Source organism: Arachis hypogaea, chromosome 12 (assembly GCF_003086295.3).
Source record: "Arachis hypogaea cultivar Tifrunner chromosome 12, arahy.Tifrunner.gnm2.J5K5, whole genome shotgun sequence".
NCBI classification, from domain to species: Eukaryota; Viridiplantae; Streptophyta; class Magnoliopsida; order Fabales; family Fabaceae; genus Arachis; species Arachis hypogaea.
Window position 1 is genome coordinate 26,647,505 of NC_092047.1, and position 19,420 is coordinate 26,666,924.

At 37.7% G+C, this 19,420-nt stretch overlaps 2 protein-coding genes across 4 annotated transcripts; both read left to right on the forward strand.

The window, feature by feature from the left end:
- Nucleotides 1-2,762: 2,762 nt before the first annotated feature.
- LOC112727209 (probable ADP-ribosylation factor GTPase-activating protein AGD6) lies at nt 2,763-6,478 on the forward strand. Its single transcript, XM_025776876.3, has 4 exons — nt 2,763-3,903; nt 4,149-4,193; nt 4,967-5,521; nt 6,193-6,478. The coding sequence occupies exons 1-3, from the start codon at nt 3,103-3,105 to the stop codon at nt 5,513-5,515; spliced, it is 1,395 nt and encodes a 464-aa protein (XP_025632661.1). The 5' UTR covers nt 2,763-3,102; the 3' UTR covers nt 5,516-5,521; nt 6,193-6,478.
- A 9,117-nt stretch (nt 6,479-15,595) lies between these two features.
- LOC112727210 (uncharacterized) lies at nt 15,596-18,343 on the forward strand. Of its 3 annotated transcripts, none has more exons than XM_025776878.3 (2): nt 15,596-15,952; nt 16,368-18,343. In XM_025776878.3, exon 2 carries the CDS (start codon nt 16,507-16,509, stop codon nt 18,025-18,027), a length of 1,521 nt encoding a protein of 506 aa, XP_025632663.1. In that variant the 5' UTR covers nt 15,596-15,952; nt 16,368-16,506; the 3' UTR covers nt 18,028-18,343. The 3 variants fall into 3 exon arrangements, with proteins under 3 accessions (XP_025632663.1, XP_025632664.1, XP_025632662.1); XM_025776879.3 differs by having other exon boundaries at nt 15,600-15,952; nt 16,474-18,343; XM_025776877.3 differs by having other exon boundaries at nt 15,608-15,952; nt 16,313-18,343.
- The last annotated feature ends 1,077 nt before the right edge of the window (nt 18,344-19,420 follow it).

Here is a 19,420-nt window from a genome sequence, read left to right on the forward strand (position 1 = left end):
AGAATGAAAATGCCGGCGGTGGTGTGGGATCCCGTGGCTGAATTAATGGTGGCAGGGATGAAGGACTACAATAAAGAGAAGGGTAGAACAATAATTCACGACATGTTTTTAAATGAATGGAATCAAAAGCATTCAAAATTCTTTAAGAAAAAAAAAGAAACTGACCCAAATGCATTGAAAGAGATTAATAGAGGCGAGGATTATGGGGATGATGATTCTGAAAGAACAGTTTCTTAGAAAAATTCAAATTAGTGTATTGGATTTTCCTCGGATGACATAAAGAATTGGGAAACATATTGGATGTGCCAATATTTTAATAAGGAGATAAATATAACAAAAAGTAATGAAGGCTTGTGCTGTTTGGGCCATCAGGATATTAGGCCAACAAATGCTCTTAGAGAAGATGGGCCAAGTGAGGGAAGGATTGGTGATGGGCGGTGGGCTAGAGGTGATGAAACAGGTCAGACCGTTGCAAATCAGGTTGTTGCTATACCTACAGGTTGCAGCACTAGGTCTCCTTCGAGGAGCGTTCCTTGTGCGTTGTTGGTGGTTGAGGATTGGTAGGGTGTAGTGACTCATGATCTGTGTGCACAGGAGACGACAAGTGTTGGCCATCGAGGATCACAAGCCCTTAACCACCAAGGATCACTAGCAGCGCCGTCGAAGGTCTAGGCCCTTAACCACAACAGCTTTGGTCGGGGGAATGACATTGCGGAATAGGCGAAAGCGGTAGCGAACCATGTGATAGAAACACCGCAATTGGGAATGGGTGAAGAAGAAACATGGCAAAGCTCATGTGCCATTGAATCATACCAAAAAAAGGATGTTCTAATTTGGTAGGAAAGGTGGGCGAATCAAGAATCGTGATACTAGTGATACAAATGGCTTGTAATGAAGAGTGTGCAGATGGAAAAGGTCGTGATATTGAGGAGGCTAGATCGAAAACTGAACCAGAGCATGTGAATGCAATGGATGATGAAAGGTTGAAGTGGGAGGAACAGATGAAGGATGACAATGTCATACAAATAAATAATCTGGGATCTCAAAAGTTAATAACTGGAAGCAAATAATGAAAGTCTAAGTGCATTTCTCGATACCTGGATGTCAACGGAAAAGAAAAGTCGTCAAATTCATGCGGCCTGAGAGTAGGAAACTGCCAGAATATCCAAGACTATAGTAGTTGGAGGGGGCCTGCCAAGTTCGTGACATTTCTGTTGGCCACTCGACACATGCATCGATATAGCCATGCCTAGCCGAACCTCAACTGTAAGTGCCCATCTCGTTAAGTTTTGCCACAAACAGCAACCACCGTATATGTACCTGATTTCCACTCTTGTCACCAAACAACTGAGTGGATAGCAGCATCATAATGTACGCACGTCCATATATGCGTACGATATTCTCAGGACGCCACCTCTCAATAAATGCGTTGACTAGGGGCTCGTCCAACTAGAATCAACATGTGTTCAGCCTAGTCAGGTGGTTCAAACCAGCACTCTCCAAATAAGATATGATCCTATCATACAAAGGCATATTCTATTGCCTCCGAACACTGTAAATACATCTAATTGGCTGCATGATGTGAGAAAAATAACCACACCGAATGAAATTCCAATACTTACAAGTTTAAACCATAAATTATAATTGGACACAAAAACTACAAATTTTTTGTCTATCCAATCTTAACTAAAATTTCAGATATACTTCATTTAACATTATTTTTCAAGCTAATTTTATTAAAATAGAAAAACAATACTTATAAACTTTTACATCAAATTTTGTTTCATAGATCTAAATATATTTTAGAACAAGTAAAAAATCTCCAACTTTTAAATTTATAAATCCTATATTATAAAATTTAAGTCTTAAATTTTAAAAGCTAAACTATAAAATTAATTTTAAAATTTTAAATTTTAAATTTAAAGTTTAAACTTTTAAATCTTAGTTTTCAAATACCATATTTAAAAAATAACCCTACAAACCTTAAAAACTATATTAACATTTGAACCCTAAATCTTAATTACTTTAGGATAAATATACTACTTAAACACTATATCCTTAATTTTAAATTTTAAATCTTAACTTTTAAATACTAAGTTACATATCTTAAATTTTGTATTCTAATTACTGCATCCTAAATACTACATATTATGTTATAAAATTTAATAATAAAAAAAAAACAAACTGGCCTCTTCATTGATGCCATCGACAACATGCGCAACGCTGTTGAGTTGGTATAGCTTGCCTTCGTCTGCCATGGTCCCACGCCTTAAGAATTTTAGGTACCCAAATCTTCTCCAATCCTTTTCTTTCTTCCCACTCAATCCACAACTCTAAACAAACAAACAACCCCCTCTAAAATAGTTGGTACTCAGTCAAAATGAAGAATCTGCGATTAAGTTCGACAAATTTATAGGTAAATATAAACTGCTATACCCCTCTTGCAGTTCATGCAATTAAGCGTTCGTGAGAAAACTGTTGAAGATGTGCTGCGATTTTTTTTTTAATATTCTATAACTTAAACCGCTATGCTTTTTATGGTTTACGTGTAATAACTAATTCACTCTATCCTTCTCACGATTTTTATAAATCTATAAAAATTACATTTTCTTATACAAGATTTAAAAGTTGTAATTCATAATATTAATTTACAAATAATTTATTTTGATAACTTGTCCTAATTTTAATTTTTGTTGTTTCAGTAAGAGAAAATATAACTAAATGTTTATATCGGTAAATTTGTATAGTTTAATTTATGTGAATATATAATTATTTTTTATTCAAATAATAGAAAAAAAGCCTGCAGATACTGGATCAAAGATAATGATTGAAGGTGATCCTAGGTAGCTAGCAATTGTCGTTAGGCTTTTAGCTCTAGTTACTACTATATTTTCCATCTGACAACCCAAATATCCGAATCAGTAACGTAATTACGTACTGTAACATCTTTCACCCTTCTCTAATCCCAAAAATACCCCAATCACTAACGTTTTAACACAACATATAAAAACAAACCCTTCTCAGCTTTTCTCTGTTCGCCACCAACCCAATCCAACCGAAACCAGCCCATTCCCACCCTTCCATTCCCACCAGCAGCCATCGATGGCGACGGCAGCGGCGTCACGGCGGCTTCGGGATCTGCAGTCCCAACCAGCAAACAAGATCTGCGTAGACTGCTCCCAGAAGAACCCGCAGTGGGCCTCCGTCTCCTACGGCGTCTTCATGTGCCTCGAGTGCTCCGGCAAGCACCGCGGCCTCGGCGTGCACATCTCCTTCGTCCGATCCGTCACCATGGACGCATGGTCCGAAATCCAGCTCAAGAAAATGGAAGCTGGCGGCAACAATAACCTCAACTCCTTCCTCGCCTCTTATTCTGTTCCCAAGGAAACTGATATAGTTAAGAAGTACAACACCAAAGCCGCCGCTATCTACCGTGATCGCATCGCCGCAATTGCCGAAGGGCGGCCGTGGCGCGATCCGCCTGTTCAGAGGGAGGATCTCGCCGGAGGATTCGCTACTGGAAAGGGAAAGCCTCCGATGAACGGCGGTGGAGGAGGAAACAAGCGGAATGACGGCGATTGGGAGGATTGGGGAACCGATGACGGTTTCGGCGGGGATTTGCGACGGAATCAGTCTGCTGGCGATGTGAGAAGTGTTGGCGGTGGCGGTGGTGTGGCGGGGAGGTCTAAGTCGAGTGAGGATATTTACACGCGGTCGCAGCTTGAGGCTTCGGCGGCTAACAAGGAGAGCTTCTTCGCGAGGAAGATGGCGGAGAATGAGTCGCGGCCGGAGGGGCTTCCGCCGTCGAAGGGAGGGAAATACGTCGGTTTTGGATCGAGTCCTGGGCCCATGGCGGCGCAGAGGATCAATCAGCAAAACGACTATTTCTCCGTCGTTTCGCAGGTGACTTTGTTTCTTAGTTGAATTTAAAACAGTCTCTCAAGTGGACTTTGCAAGCGACTGAGTCTTCAGTCATCTGCATATCGTCAACGTTGAATTTTTCATATTTTATCAATTTTTTAATAATAAATTAAAGATTCACCATTTTATTCGGTCTGTTGTGTGCAATTTCCACGTTAGAAGATCCTGTTTTGCATTGATTTTAATTTGTGGCCTCTTTCTTCGGTTGATTTTGTTCTTGTGTTCAGGGGTTTGGTAAATTATCGTTGGCGGCTCAGACTGCTGCTTCTAAGGTATTTACACTAACTCTGTTCCTTCAAGCCATTATTTTTAGCTACTTGTTCCATTTCCATAGCTGAGGAAAATGATTTTGTTAGAAGCAAGGCGTTTTCTTTTGCTCTGCTTTTTATGTTACATGAATTGCTTTGGGTGTATTGCTTCCTCTAGAGTTTAATGAACCGCCTCATTAACAAAAGGTTGTTTCTCCGGTGAAGACATTGTGATATGTTAGATGGTTTGATATATTTTACTGAACATATTTGACCAAATCATTTGTCTCGATGGAAGTAGCCACCTTAACAAAAACGACTATAGTATTTTTTTCTGGACATTACGAAATAATAATATCTATAGTTCTATACATTTAAGCTATACTCCTTACAAATTTGGACCATAATTCTTTCCGTGTTTATTATGCTATATAACGAATAGAAAGCATGTCCTGCACTGGTAAAGTAGACTACATGAATCAAACGTGCCATCAGTACCACTTGTTTTAACTTCTGAAAGAATTTTAAGTCAACCGGTGTGAAAAGCTTGCAAAATGCAGCTGAAAATCATACAATTTTTTTTCTTTCAAGTTTTTAGTTAAATCAGTATGTTGGTAAATAGGTTTGCTCGTCATGCTTTTCGTCTTAGCTACTCTGCATATGTCTACTCCTTTCAGAAGGTATTAGGTGTATCTACTAGGGGAGGGAAAAAGAACTACTGTGTCTTCGAGTCATATATGATTCAAGTATAAAATTTGATTATGCCCTTTGCCTAAATTCTTTATTCTTTGATTCAGGTCAAAGAGGGTGGTTATGATCAAAAAGTCAATGATGTCACTCAGAAGACATGGGGTATAATGAAAGGTGTCATAGCTATGGCTTCAGAGAAGGTAGAAGAGTACACCAGAGATGGCTCAAATGGAATGAACAATAATTGGCAACAAAATGAGAGTGGCAGGAATGGTTACCATCAGGATTTCAATCAACAGAACCAGGGATGGAATTCTTCTACCAGAACTGAACAATCCTCTTCTAAGCAATTTAACACCCACAGCTCAAGTTCTTGGGATGATTGGAACAATAAAGGTAGTAGGAACGGAAAACCAGCAAATGGATCAACAACTCAAAATTCAAGCTCTTGGGATGATTGGGGGCACAAAGGTTCCAGGAAGGAAGAACCAGTGAGAGGATCGGCGACAAATAACGACGATGGATGGGCTGGCTGGGATGATGACAAAGATGATGGATTTGATCATTCTTATTATGAAGGTGGATCTAAAGATAAGAAAGGTGTTACTAACTATGGGAAATCCGATGGTGGCTGGACAGGGGCAGGCTTTGCCTAAGACAAGGTTTGTGATAATGCAACCCTATCCAAGACATTTTTGTTTGGGTAAACTTTCCTTTTTTGAAAAAATTTTAAAAGATCACTTGTCTCTAATTATTTGAAAAAGAATGACAATTAATCGTTTCGTATAAAGTGGATTTTTTCTTTTTGGTGTCTGTTTGTATAAAATGGATAGTTGATGCACATAGGAGACGACTAATGCATTCGCCTTTTCTTAATGAATTTTTCATTTCATTCCACTATGTTTTTCTCCCCTCCAAAATTTGAGAGAATTTAGGTTGTTAGTTTGTATTTTCATTTTAAGTATTTAGGATTTTATTCTTTTTGCCATTTTCTCTTTTTGGTTTTCCAAATCCCGACGACAGATACTAAAAAATGAAAATGCATGTAAGCTTCTATGTTAGATTGCTGGTTTTAACTAAATCGTATTAAACACTATATTTGCTCAGACATATACATACTCCATTGTGACCCATTGAATAACGATTTCCACCTTTCTATACTATTCAGATTCTATACATTTCTCCTCCCTTGGTTATGCAACCATAATAAGCATCTTGGAATTAGAAACTCATCGTTTCATTATGATGATTTGTTATGCATTTTTTAATCTTCTACCCTTGATTTAAATGCATAAGGTAAAATATTCATCATTTGTCACACTTCTTGGACCAGGTTTGATCCATTGTTATTGCCACATCGAGCATTTTCCAAAAATTGAAAAAAAGAAGATTTGGTAGCATTAGGCTGATGACATGCAGGCCGAACAGAGAGATACTACTATATACATTATGTATGTGATCCAAATATAAGCTATTCTGTTGAGGTTATTATATTATTAAGCCTTTTTCCCATTTTTTGAAAAAATTTTTATCAACCTTGTACTTTTTTACTATGTATTCTTTTGTGAACATGTGGTGGTAAAGCATTTTAATTCTAGGTTCCCAAATTTAAATGCTTAGCAGAATTATTGCAATGCAGAACTGTGATGAGATGATATTACATCAATCGGCTAAGCTACAATTAATTTATTTTATATTTTGAAAACTGACAACAGACCCAACACTCAATTGTAGAGTAAGAAACAAGAAAAAATAACCAAACAAACAAGGCTGCCAAAGACAAATACTCTTGCTCAGCAAAGATTTGGTCTGGTAAAATTTTTTTGAAGATGTACTTGTACTTTTCAAAAGCTTTTTTTTTTTTCTTTGGGATTGGCTTAGATTGGAAAAGCCCAACCTACACCAACAATCATAGAACAGAAGGGGAGTGGGGAAGAAACGAACCACACATACTCTCTAACACCTACAAGGCTACCACTACCACTAAGGATACACTAATACATGACATAAACAAATAAACTATGAAACGCTGCTGGAAAATAACAATTCTTGATGGTAGATGACATTGGAGCGCAGGCATGAAAAATAAAAATTTTAAGAAACCAAGCCTTAGCCTCTCTAATACTAATTATCAGCACCTGCCAATGCTTAACATCATCTTCATATGTCATCTCTTCAAGTTGGATCCCTCTAGCCAGCCCCATTCACTCCTAATTGTCACTTTAACATCTGTTGCAGTAGCTAAAAATATTCTCAACTATTCCACTGCTCACAGTTCCCTTTGCATCTTATCACAAGCTCCCAAAATCAAATCTTCTATTGGCAAAAATCACCTCGTAGAAGTCCATGTTGACCATAATATAGAGAAGAAAGTAACAATCCAATTTTGCCACACCTCTGGCATAACCCAAAGCCTACCTACTTGTTGCATCGATACACACCACACACCAGAGGTTCTAGGAAAACTTGCAGCCAATAAAGAGGTGCTCAATGCTCTCCAGCTGTGAATTACAAAACGCACACATTAGCATTATCATCTGCAACTATATATTTTTTTTTGTTTTCTCGGATATTCTCCAACTTGACAGGCCAAGGACTAATTCGTCGTAGATCGAAGCTTAATTTTAGGGTTTGCTATGCTGACCAATGGGTTGCTAAATGCATATACCATATTCGAATTCCAGACACTTGTTTATGTGGACTAATGAATTAACTGCTAAACCAATCTAAGTTGGTTTATCTGCAGCTATATTGAAATGATTCAATCTATCCTTCGTGTTCATCTTCCCAACTAAAACAAACCACACGAAGAACTATAGTACATTACACATAGTACTATAGTGACTAACTAACTAAAATGGAAGAACGGTAAGACTGGCTAGCAATAACATGTTTTAAAAATAAGCGTAAATAAGTGCGTATAAGCTAATATCAGTTTGATTATTGGAAAAGTGTTTACTTCAAATATTAGTTCCAATATATTAATTTTACTTCAATATATATAACAGTAGTTTATGAGTATCCAAAAGATTAGATATTACATATCAAATACGTGAAGCATAGATGAAGTAAGGTTATGTTGCTCTCCTAGGGTTTTTTTAGAGTAGTCCTTATTTTGCCAGTCAAACACATTGAATGCCTTGAGAGTGATCATGGCAGCATCAGCTGCTTCTCGTGAACGAGAGAATCCTCCTATTGAGGATGAAAACAATCAAATGATCACATTTGGTGATGAGGATATAAAGAAAGGTCTAATAAATACTCAAAAAGCTTGATAGGACGGCTTTTGGCAAATCGATCTATTAATGTAGGGATGCTAGAAGGCGCTCTTAACGCTATTTGGAGACAACCGGAGGAGCTTAAAGTGGTAGAAGTTGGAGGTAATATGTTTCAGTTTTATTGAGATTGATATGCTTAGGGTGGAAAAAGGGACTCTTTAGCCGTTCAAAAATTATATATGAATTTGAGAAGGTGGAGGAAAGATTCAACTGTCAATGAATTGGAATTCTGCAATCTTCCTATATGGATACAATTGTGGGGACTGCCTAAATATTGTAAAACTAAAAGGTTGGGTAGAAGGGTTGGAGAGACGATAGGGAAGGTTAATAATGAGGGTAAGGAGGACAAGGTACTGAAAGTGCAGGTAATGCTGGACGTCGCAAAACCCTTGGGAAGGAAACTGAGAATCTCAGGGACCAATAACAGAATTATTGATCTCCATTCGAAATATCAAGGATTGGTAATTTCTGCTATTGGTGTGATCATATTGGTCATGAACTCAGGACTCGTGGAAAATATTTATAAAATTTGGTCGAAGGAGGAATGGATGAAGAAGGGCGGAGAGCATCGCTCAGAATGGTCAATTCCGAAGATGTGTTGATGACAAGAAAGAGAATAACCATCCGAACTGTCCTAACCGAACTAAAATAGGAGAACAGCGCAATAAAGAAACCAACTCCAGTAAGTTTGTTGAAGGAATTTGCGAGTCTGTTGATGCAGGAGAAGAATTTGTAGAACACGGGGGATGAAGAGGAAGTCCAGAGCTCACTGAGACTGATTGAAAAAAAATTTTTTTGAACAAAGAAAAGCTCAACACACAAAAGTGGAGCACCAAAATAGGTCATGACACAAAGAAAAAAGAGAAACAGGACATACTAATGCGATTAATTCATTGTCATTTCCGGCATTGCCATCAACAACCACATGGATCGGCAGCAGACCACTCTTTGAAGCTCAACACTTACCTCCTTTTGATGTCCTCAATGCTACCTTCTTCATTCTTAAATATTTTCGCATTTCGTTCCATCCAAATGTTCCAAATTACTGCACAAAAACCAACCAACCGTTTATTCTGCTCAACTTTTCTGATAGGTTCTCCTATCCAACTCTCGAACAGTTCCTTGATCGTCCCCAGAACAACCCACACTCTATCAAAGTAAGTCAACCAAGCACACCACACCTGCCAAGTAAACTCACAGCAAAGGTCTGATAGCACACGAGGTCCACCTCTCAAGCGAGTATCCAGAAGCGCTTCAATCCAATCCACACTAACCAGGACACTGTCAATGCGACTACACTGTCGGCCCCTGAACCATGTGTATTTACGATCATTAAGAGGGAGGTCTAACAGCTGCATATCCTGTACCCAAAACTTAAATTCTTCCGCAGATCCCGGTAATCTACTTGCTCCCTTTCTTTCCACCACTTGCATTATTTCATTGAAGTCCCCCATGAAGCAAAAAGGCACCTGACACAATCCCACAATATAACTCAACTCCTCCCACATCACCAATTTTTTGCTCTCTCATGTGCTCCGTACATCAAACAGAACGCACATCTAAGATTATTATTAGTCACCATCCCTCTACACACAGCCAAAGTTCTCCTTTATAGCAGTTATTCATTTTAAACAACATATCATCCCATATAAGCAGTAAACCTCCAGAAACACCTACAGATTCCACATATTCCCAACCCATCATGTCATTTCCCCAAATGCGTATGACATCAAATTTAGTCAAAACTTCACGCTTAGTTTCAATCAACCCTAACATGTTTAATCTACAACTCTTTTTCAAATCTTTAATCATTCTCAGCTTTCCATCACCTCCTAACCCCCTAATATTCCAGCAGCTATAAATCATTTAAAAATATTTTTACACACATTTTTGCAGTTCTTAGGTCTACTTCTTCTTGCTTTCTCTTTCTGTTTCGCCAGTCTCCTCTTGTTTGCAATTTCTTCATTCTGAGCTTGAAGTATTGCCATAATATCCTCATCTTCGTCATGTAATACTGCACCTGATTCCATTGCTAATTCCCAAGTTTTCCTATTTTCCTTCAACTGTTCCTCCCGCTTCAGTTCTTCATCAGACATTACGTTCTGGTACCCTGAGGTAGAGTCGTGTTCCCCGTCTTCATTGTCTCCCTCTTCACCATGCGCACACTGTTTCGTGCAAACGGTCACTGTCTCTGGGATAATGTCACCTTCTTCGCCTCTTGCCTCTACTGGACCAAAAGTCCTTTTATTGCTTTGATTAGCCTGCTCATTGGTTCCACCATGTCCTTCTTCTTCATTGTGCGTCTCTACTTCACAGCTTGCCGCCACTGTAATTTGAACAGCTCCATTTTTTTTGTCTCCAACCCTGTCGCAGATCCCGCTCCCAGGCGCTGTTCGTGTACCATCCCTCTTCGGCTGCGCAAGTGGTATATCGCTTGGCCCCGACGCCATCTGCCCCGCGTCCCCTCTCCTTGGGTCAACGTTATTTTGGTGCGGCACGTTACCTGGCTCTTCCCGTACGGGTCTCGCCGGTGGCTGCTCATGTTCTATCGGCGCGCAGGAGCTACTTCTTGAAGAGAACCTATCGGTGCTTCTTTCTTCATCTGCTTGTTCCACTTCAACCCGCATTGCTTTTTCCTGACCCGCTCCAGCTTGAGCCCACCATTCAAGGCTCATTCCTTCGTCTAAAGAATTATGTTGGACATAATCATTTGTGATCCCACAACCATTAAGGCCCACATTACCCATGTCACCCATCATGCTTTTATTTTCACACTCCTTATTACTACCGTGGCCCACTAAAATTCTTCTTCCAGCCTTTATTACACCCACATTTATCCTTCCTTTTGAAATAAAATTTCCTTGTGTTACGTTTCTGTCTGAGTCCTCGTCCGTTAAAAAATTAGAATCTCCATAATCTTTGCCTCTTTCAAAATCCATTAATGCATTTAAATTAGGTAACCTTTTTTCCTTGATTGGTAGTAAATGTGCCTGATTCCAGTCATTCAAAAATAAATCATGAATTATTGTTCTATCCTTATCTTCTCCGTGATTCCTCACCCCTCCTTCCACCAATTCAGCCGCCGGATCAAACATCGGTGTCAACGTCTTTATTCCTTTGCCACTTACATCATAGTTGGTCTTCATCGTTTGCATATTTTTACCTACCATCATGCTCTCTGCTCCACATTTTTCACGTCCCACCTCCTTCACAAAAACATTGAATCCACTAGTACCGACCGTTATGTGAATCCATTAACTAATAACATCAAATATACAAGTATCGATTTGGACTCTACCGGAACTGAATGATAATTCTGATTCCGTCACCTCATCACACCGTACCACTTCCTCCCATTGCCCACCTATCCTTTTGAACGTTTCTGCGGACCACACATGCAGTGGCACTCCAAAACATTCTAACCATACTCTTCTAGTCTCACTTCGTTCCGATTCTTTCCATCTCCAAACACTATGAAAAAATTGCAGAAGACTATTCATTTTGAATGTATAATACTCCTCCGTATGCTCCACAGTGTCAAAAGTTAATAGTGCCTTATACGCTCCTAATTCCCGGACTTGAACAACCTGAGGCACATTCTTGCTAACTGCCTTCTTCAGTGCATTGAGATCTATGGCCATGGTCGTCCCCCCGACTAAACTTCTTGCTAGCCAACCCATATTCTCTTCTGCAACTGTTACTTCAACTTTCTTCGTCCAGCCATTACCGTTTGGGTGCCTATTCGACGTATTCTTCATCGTCACTCCTTCACCTGTATCCGTATGCACATTGTCCCCACGTTGAGTCCGCCTATTCTCAACCGCAGTCTGTTCGCCACTTCCGGCCTGAATTCTTCTTACCTTCTCCTTTACTGGCCTTCTATACTTCGCTTCTTGAACTGAGATTATCTTCCCACGTAATCGCATGCGATCCATTTCCGTTATCGCCTTCAGTGCCCCTCCTTTGGTCGTGTATCGTATAAATGCAAAAAGATATATCATACTTTTTTTCTCTTTACGAGAAAGATAAATGTCATTGATTCTTCCTGTCCAGGTGAAAGGGTGAAATAATTCTTTCTTTGAGATATCTCCCGGTAAATTTTCAACAAAGATGGAGAAAGACTCATTTTCCAGTCGATAATATTCTTTTCTGTTCCAAACCCTAGGATCTTTCGAATGTTGATGTCGTTCCCATACTCTACCCCGCTCTGTGTCCCCCCCCCTCTATCTCTCTCTCATTCTCTTCTAGATCTAGTTAATTAGTACTATTATATACTGATTGAAAAAAATAAGGGAGAGGGATAGGTAAGAGTGATGCACAGGAGATTAAAGAAGGAAAAGTAGGAAAGCAGATTGACACAAACTACCTTAATAGTGTGTGGAGTGTTTTTATCTTTGAAGAAATCGGAGGAGTGACGGGTATGATGGAATCAACAAGGTAGAATCTTAAAAGTTGTGCTAGAAAAAATCAAGCAAATAAACTGATACTCGGAGTTAAAAGGAGGTCAGGAGGATTAAGGAAGAGTTCCAGTATTAACAAACAATGTCAAGAAGAAGTGGAGGCAGCAATGAAGTGGGAGGGTGCCACCCAACAATTGACATCCAGAGAGGAATGAAGATGACAATGTGAAACTGTGGGGGTTTAAGAAAATTCCATTCAGTTTATAACATAAAAGGAATTTGTAAATCCCATTCTTCCGAGGTATAAGACAAAGACTAATACCCCGACTGTAGAGGTAGTGTTGAGGAGAGTGGGTTTTAACTCAATGTTTATTGTTGATTCTATTAGGCAAGCAGCAGGGTTATTGGTGACATGGAGAGATAAAGAGATTGTCCGGATAGTAGAACATGACACTTTCTTTATCCACTTTGTGACTGAAAATCATAACTCTAAATCAAAGCGGAAGGTAATTGGAGTCCATATGCAAACGAAAGAGGCAGTTAGGGAGACGCAGTATATTAAGATATTGCAGAATTTGGAGGCAAGTGGTGAGGAGAAGGTAGTTATTGGGAATTTTAATGCTATTCGGGCTCATCATGGAAAGAAGGGGAAAGGCCAAAATCCATAACATTTATCCAGCAACTTTATAAATGCTGGGAATCTGGTGGACATTAGTTTCGAAGGTGAAAAATTCACATGGAATAAATGCAATTCGGCAGAAACTTAATTAAGGAGAGGTTGGAAAGAACATTGACAATCATGGTATGGAGATCAGTGTTTCCAACAACTTTCCTTTTACACTTAGATTATTCTGGTTTGGATCATCGCCCGCTGATGCTTTGTTCAAAAAAAGAGGGTAAGAGGGTTAAGGACTTGTTTGGGTGAACTGATAAGAAAAGATTTTTTTTTAGTTATCTTTTTTTAAAAGATCTTATGAAAGAGTAGAAGTAATTTTATGTTTGGATATTTCATATAAAAAGATCTTTTTATCTATCAATTATGTTTGGGTATAACGATATAAAAGTACTTATTTATTTATTTATTACATGAAAAACATCTTTTTTTAAGAAAAAAAGATCTTTTAAAAAAAGATGTAAATTACAGCTTCTCAACAAAGATGTTTTTTTTATTTGTCTAGTACTTTTACTTTTACTTCTAAAAATTTGTCAAACACGCTAAAAAATAAAAAAAAGATATTTTTTCATTGAATAAAGATCTTTTTTATTAAAATAATGTCGTCAAAACAAGCACTAAAAGGAGATTTAGATTTCAAGATAGATGGTGCGACAATGAGGAGATTAATAATTTGATTACACAGTCTTGGAATGTGAATATCAACGGTTCTGTCTCTCTCAATGCCTCTGCTTTGCGAAACTCTCTCTTCTCTTCGTGCTCAACGGCAACGACTCCCAACCCTACCGGCACTATCCCTTCTCCCTTTCCCTCTCTTCTTTCTCTTCTTTTTCGCAGCCCCTTTCTCTTCTGTGTGGTGTGTGTGTTAAGGTTTAGGGGAGAATGACTGAGTTTGAAATTAGGGTTAATGTTGGTTTGATTTGGGAATTAGAATTAATTTAAGTATTTTGATAAAATTGAAAGGTAGAGTAGTAATTTAAAATCAAATTTAATCCAAATAAATTATTTCAAAAACATTATTTATTTATCAACTTATTAATTGGTTTTTAAATAAGTACTTTAATTTAAAATTGATGATAATATAATTAATCTTTTTTGGTTTGTAAAATTAACTAAAACTCTCAATTATTCAAATTAAATTATATAAAATTTTTATTATTTTACCACTACTAAAAATTTAATTTTTAAATATAAAAATTATTCAATAATTATAAAATTAAATAAAAATTATAATTTAATTTAAATTTAATTTATCAAAACTTAATTTAATTATATTTAATAAAATAATTTTTAAAATTAAAATTTTTAATAAATAAAATAAATTAAAATTCACTCGTAATAAAATTTTCAGAAGTTTTATGTTTTATACTATACTTACCATCATCAAGAGAGCCATATATCTGAAAATTTTAAGTTTTTTGAATTGTTTGGTTCCCTCAAAAGTCATCAATATGAGCTTGATGTTAGCTTGGGATAGATCACTCCAAAGACAAAGTCTTTGACCCTACAATCAAAAGGAAAAAAGCTTTGCTAATAAAAGATGAATCTGATGTTGAATCTGAGTATGGTTTCTCGTACTAAAGATCAAAAGGAGAAGGACGAATGTGCCTCCTTCATAAAGAAAGCAAACAAAAAAACTTGGCTGAAATAACGTAGAAGCCACCTTAGAGACGATAAGAAGCATAAATCAAAAGTGGATGTTGTTTACTAAAACTGTGTAGATAAAATCACATCAAATTTGAGTGTCCCAAGTTGGTTAAAAACAATAGAGATCTAGATGACATAGCTAACATATGTTTTATAGCTAACTACGAGTCAAACTAGGAGATAATGATGTTTGAAATTAATCTTTCTTTTTTCTGAACTTAAGACCATGTATAAAGAACTTCTCAAAATTTCTAAAAAATTATCCAAAATATACTTTAAGCTAAAGAAAATTTAAAAATCTAAACTTTTGATATAAGAGATCTCAAAATTGGATATGAGAACTTTCAGGAAGCAAATAAAATGTTGAAAAAGAAAAATGCATCATGATTTTTTGAGATAACTTTTTTTAATGAAAACACTCAAAAAATAATATTTTAGGAATACAAAAATAAAATTCTGATAAGTCTGTCACATATTTGTGTAATTTATACATATTATTTTATAAATATTTTAAATAAAATAAGCAACTATAAAATAATCAAACAATTCAAAGTAAAATAATCAAATTTAGATAAAAAAAATTTATTGGAGCATTATAATTAATTTTTTTTATAAATATTAAATATATACGGTGAACATTTTTATATATATATTTTTTAATTTGATTATTTTTAATGAATAAATCTTTTTCTTTGAGAAGAAAAAGTAAAAATAAATGCAAACTCCTCAGTCCTCAGTACTCACTCGCCTCTGTCCCTCTGTGTACTCGCTTATCAGTTAATACTTATCGGTTATAACCACTAACCAGCCATTACTCTTTTTCTTTCTCTTTCGTTTTATTTTTGAATTTTTAGATTTTTTTTCCTGTTCCCTTTTGATGAGTCTAACCAAGAAGACGAAGAATTAGGGTTCTTATCAGTTATCACCCAAAAAAAGAAATAATAAAATAATATTATTTTGATTAATTAAAAAAAATAGGGAAAATATTGCGGGAGAGAGCGTAGGCAACATGGTTGTCGATGATATGGTTGATAGCATCATCGTCGGCTATGGAGGCTACTCTTCTTCTCGATTCTCCGATGCTTATCCCAAAAGGTAAACCCTTTTGACGATCTCTCTCTTCTTCTTCGGTCTTCTCTCTCTCTCTCTCTCTCTCTCTCTCTCTCTCAGTTTCTAGTTTTCATGGATTTGATGGTTTTGATTCAGTGTTTTTCACCTGATTTTGGAGGATTTAAGGAGATGTATAGAATATTAGGGATACATAATTTAATTCTCCTATAGCGTTTTCCTAAAATCTCTTCCTCTCTCGCTGAGATTGAAGAGATACATAAGTATAGAAGATATATGTGTGTTCACTCTGTTTGTGCTATTAGATATATGTTCAAATTAATTTATTCTTAGGGAAGAAAGAAAAGAAAAAAATTACAGATTTTTTTTATTTGTTTTGTTGTATAGGTTGGATTTGTTGATTTTTTTTCCCCCTTCTGTCAATGCAATTTTATAAATCTAGGGTTTGATGGAGGGGATATATAGTGGTGATTGATCTGATGAAGGTGTTTATGAGGTTGTTTTGTTGAATTTGTTTTTGGGAATGGCAAAAATGAACACAACACCAGCAATAGAACTCATCAGGGAAATGATGAGGTAGCATGGGAGATTCTTCTTGTCTTGTTTCTTTGTCAATGGAGAATCACCACCCCTCAACGCTCTTGTCAATGGACTCAAGTGCATCTTCTCACGATGAACTCGATTTGGAGATGAATCGCCAAATCATATTCTCAGGTCCACCAGATATCAACCTGCCCCTCTCTGCTGAGCGCAGCCCTCCCCCGCCCTCTTGGAACTCCGACCCCTGTGATGTCTTGGATGTTGGTCTTGGCACACAAGGCTATGAGACTGAGAGCTTTCTTAACATGCCCAAAGCTGCAGCAGCCGGAAGAAAGTGTGCTAAGCGAGTCGACAGCATGTGGGGTGCTTGGTTCTTCTTTAGTTTCTACTTTAAGCCCTCTTTGAGTGATAAGTCTAAGGCCAAAATTGTTAGGGACAGCAACAGTGTTTCGGGGTTTGACAAGTCTGATCTCAAGCTTGATGTTTTCATGGTTCAGCATGACATGGAGAATATGTACATGTGGGTGTTCAAGGAGAGGCCAGATAACGCGCTGGGTAAGATGCAGTTGAGGAGTTTCATGAATGGGCATTCTCGCCAAGGGGAGCGCCCGTTCCCATTCAGTGTTGACAAGGGTTTTGTTCGATCCCACAGGATGCAGCGGAAGCATTATAGAGGGCTTTCTAACCCTCAGTGTGTTCATGGCATTGAGCTTGTTCCATCCCCCAATCTGATGGTCCTTGATGAGGAGGATCAGAAGAGGTGGATGGAACTCACTGGCCGGGATTTGAACTTCACAATCCCACCTGAAGCAAGCGATTTCAGTTCATGGAGGAATCTTCCCAACACAGACTTTGAGCTTGAGAGGCCGCCTGCCCCAATCAAGGGTGCTCCGAATTCACACCCTAAGAAACTGCTCAATGGATCTGGACTGAATTTGTCAACTCATTTGTCTAACCACAGTAATGGAGATGGACTGGACCTATCTCCAGTCAGTGGCAAAAAGAGGAAGGACTTTTTCCTACACGGAAACGAAGAAGAATGTTACTTGGCTGTTAATCCTCCAGCTGATCGGATTCCGGATATAGAAATGCACCTCCCAAATGAGCCAAACTGGTTGAATGATTTTAGTGGGGTGATAAAGGGTGTGTATGGACCTGTTACTGCTGCAAAAACCATCTATGAAGATGAACAAGGCTATCTGATTATCATAAGCTTGCCCTTTGTAGAACTTCCAAGTGTGAAAGTTTCTTGGAGGAACACTCTGACTAATGGTATCATAAAGGTTTCTTGTATGAGCACTTCACGAAAGCCATTGATTAAGAGGCATGACCGGACATTCAAGCTCACTGACCCGGCATCAGAGCACTGTCCTCCCGGTGAGTTCATCCGTGAGATCCCTCTCTCAACGAGAATTCCTGAAGATGCCAACATTGAAGCATACTATGATGGGCCAGGATCAGTTCTTGAGATCTTGGTGCCTAAGCATCGTGTTGGACCTGAAGAGCATGAAGTCCGGGTTTGCCTTCGCCCTCATAGAGGGAATGATCTCAATTTAACTTGAAGATTAGGCACTTTTATTTGAAACAAAAAGAAAAAAAAAAGAGATTATTTTTTATTATTATTAGGAATGCTAGTATGGTGCGTTTATCATTGTTTTCTTCTAACTTTGTACCATACTTTATCTGTGATAGAAATTATTTGTCTTACATTTGATCTCTAGCTCTGGCAATTTTAAGCTCACGGAATGCCCTGGTTCTTTTTTGTTATTCCGGTGCATCTCTAAGCTTTTGATTGTAAGCAATTATCAGTCTGAACAGAGCCGGTTCTGATTTTGTTTCAGAAATTATCAAAATCCACACATCATACCTTTGGAATAAGTCGCCAAAGTATTCTTTATCTATGCCTCTGTTATGTTCTTAGATATGACGGGATTGGTTTGATTACAATTTTTGTCAGTTACTAGCGTTTGCAGTGGCAACGCGTCCAATGATATGCATTTTTATTAAAAAATTATATGTATATCAAAATTCAATTACAAAATCAATTATTATGTATTTATGGATAAATATATATTATTTAATTTATTAAAATTAATTATATTTTTAAAATATATTTTATATTTTAATATATATCTCATGAATAATGTTTAAATTTTGACCAACAGAATGAAAATCAGACTCAATAACACAAAAATAGCCCATCAATAAAGGTGGACTTCATGATAGTCTAACTTTTTTAAAGAGGTTGGATAACGACATAGAGGTCTAATTTTATTTGATCTAATAAGTAACTGTCTTCTTAAGTCTTTTTTACTATCTTTACTTTATCTAAAAAGTAGATCCCAACAAACTTTCAAGATAAAGGGAGCGCTTATCTATCAGAAAAGATAGAACTACTCCAACAAAGGTGGGTTATCTACTTTACTATAAATACACTGGCATCTTCCAGGTATAACTCACGTTCTAATCTACTAAAAATCTGCCTAAAGTATTTGTTAGTTTAAGCATTGGAGTCTCTTGCAGGTACCACCCCCAGACTTTCTCACGAGCAACTCAGACAGGCGACACCTCGGCACTAAAGAGGTCGGACGCCACCACATTCAGGGATTTGGACCTCACGTTCAGGTCCAAATCAGCGTTTCAGGTAGCCCTCAGAACATTGACACTGTTATTGGAGACCTGGGATTCACCCTCTGACAAATAGCGGACCATGAGCTTAGAGATGGCTATACGGTATGTGAGTCTGAGCCAGAAGATCAGCCAGAAGACCAAGTCTTTTTGCTTCCGCCTCCACCACCATACCATGGCCCCCACGGGAAAGGGATCTCAGGAAACCCTCAAACAACAAGGATCCAGTCCGAGGTCCACCTTCCTGAGGTTGAGGATCAACCTCATGCGACCGAGATCTTAGATCTCGTCCATGGCCAAGGGGATCGGCTACAACAGCTCGAACAC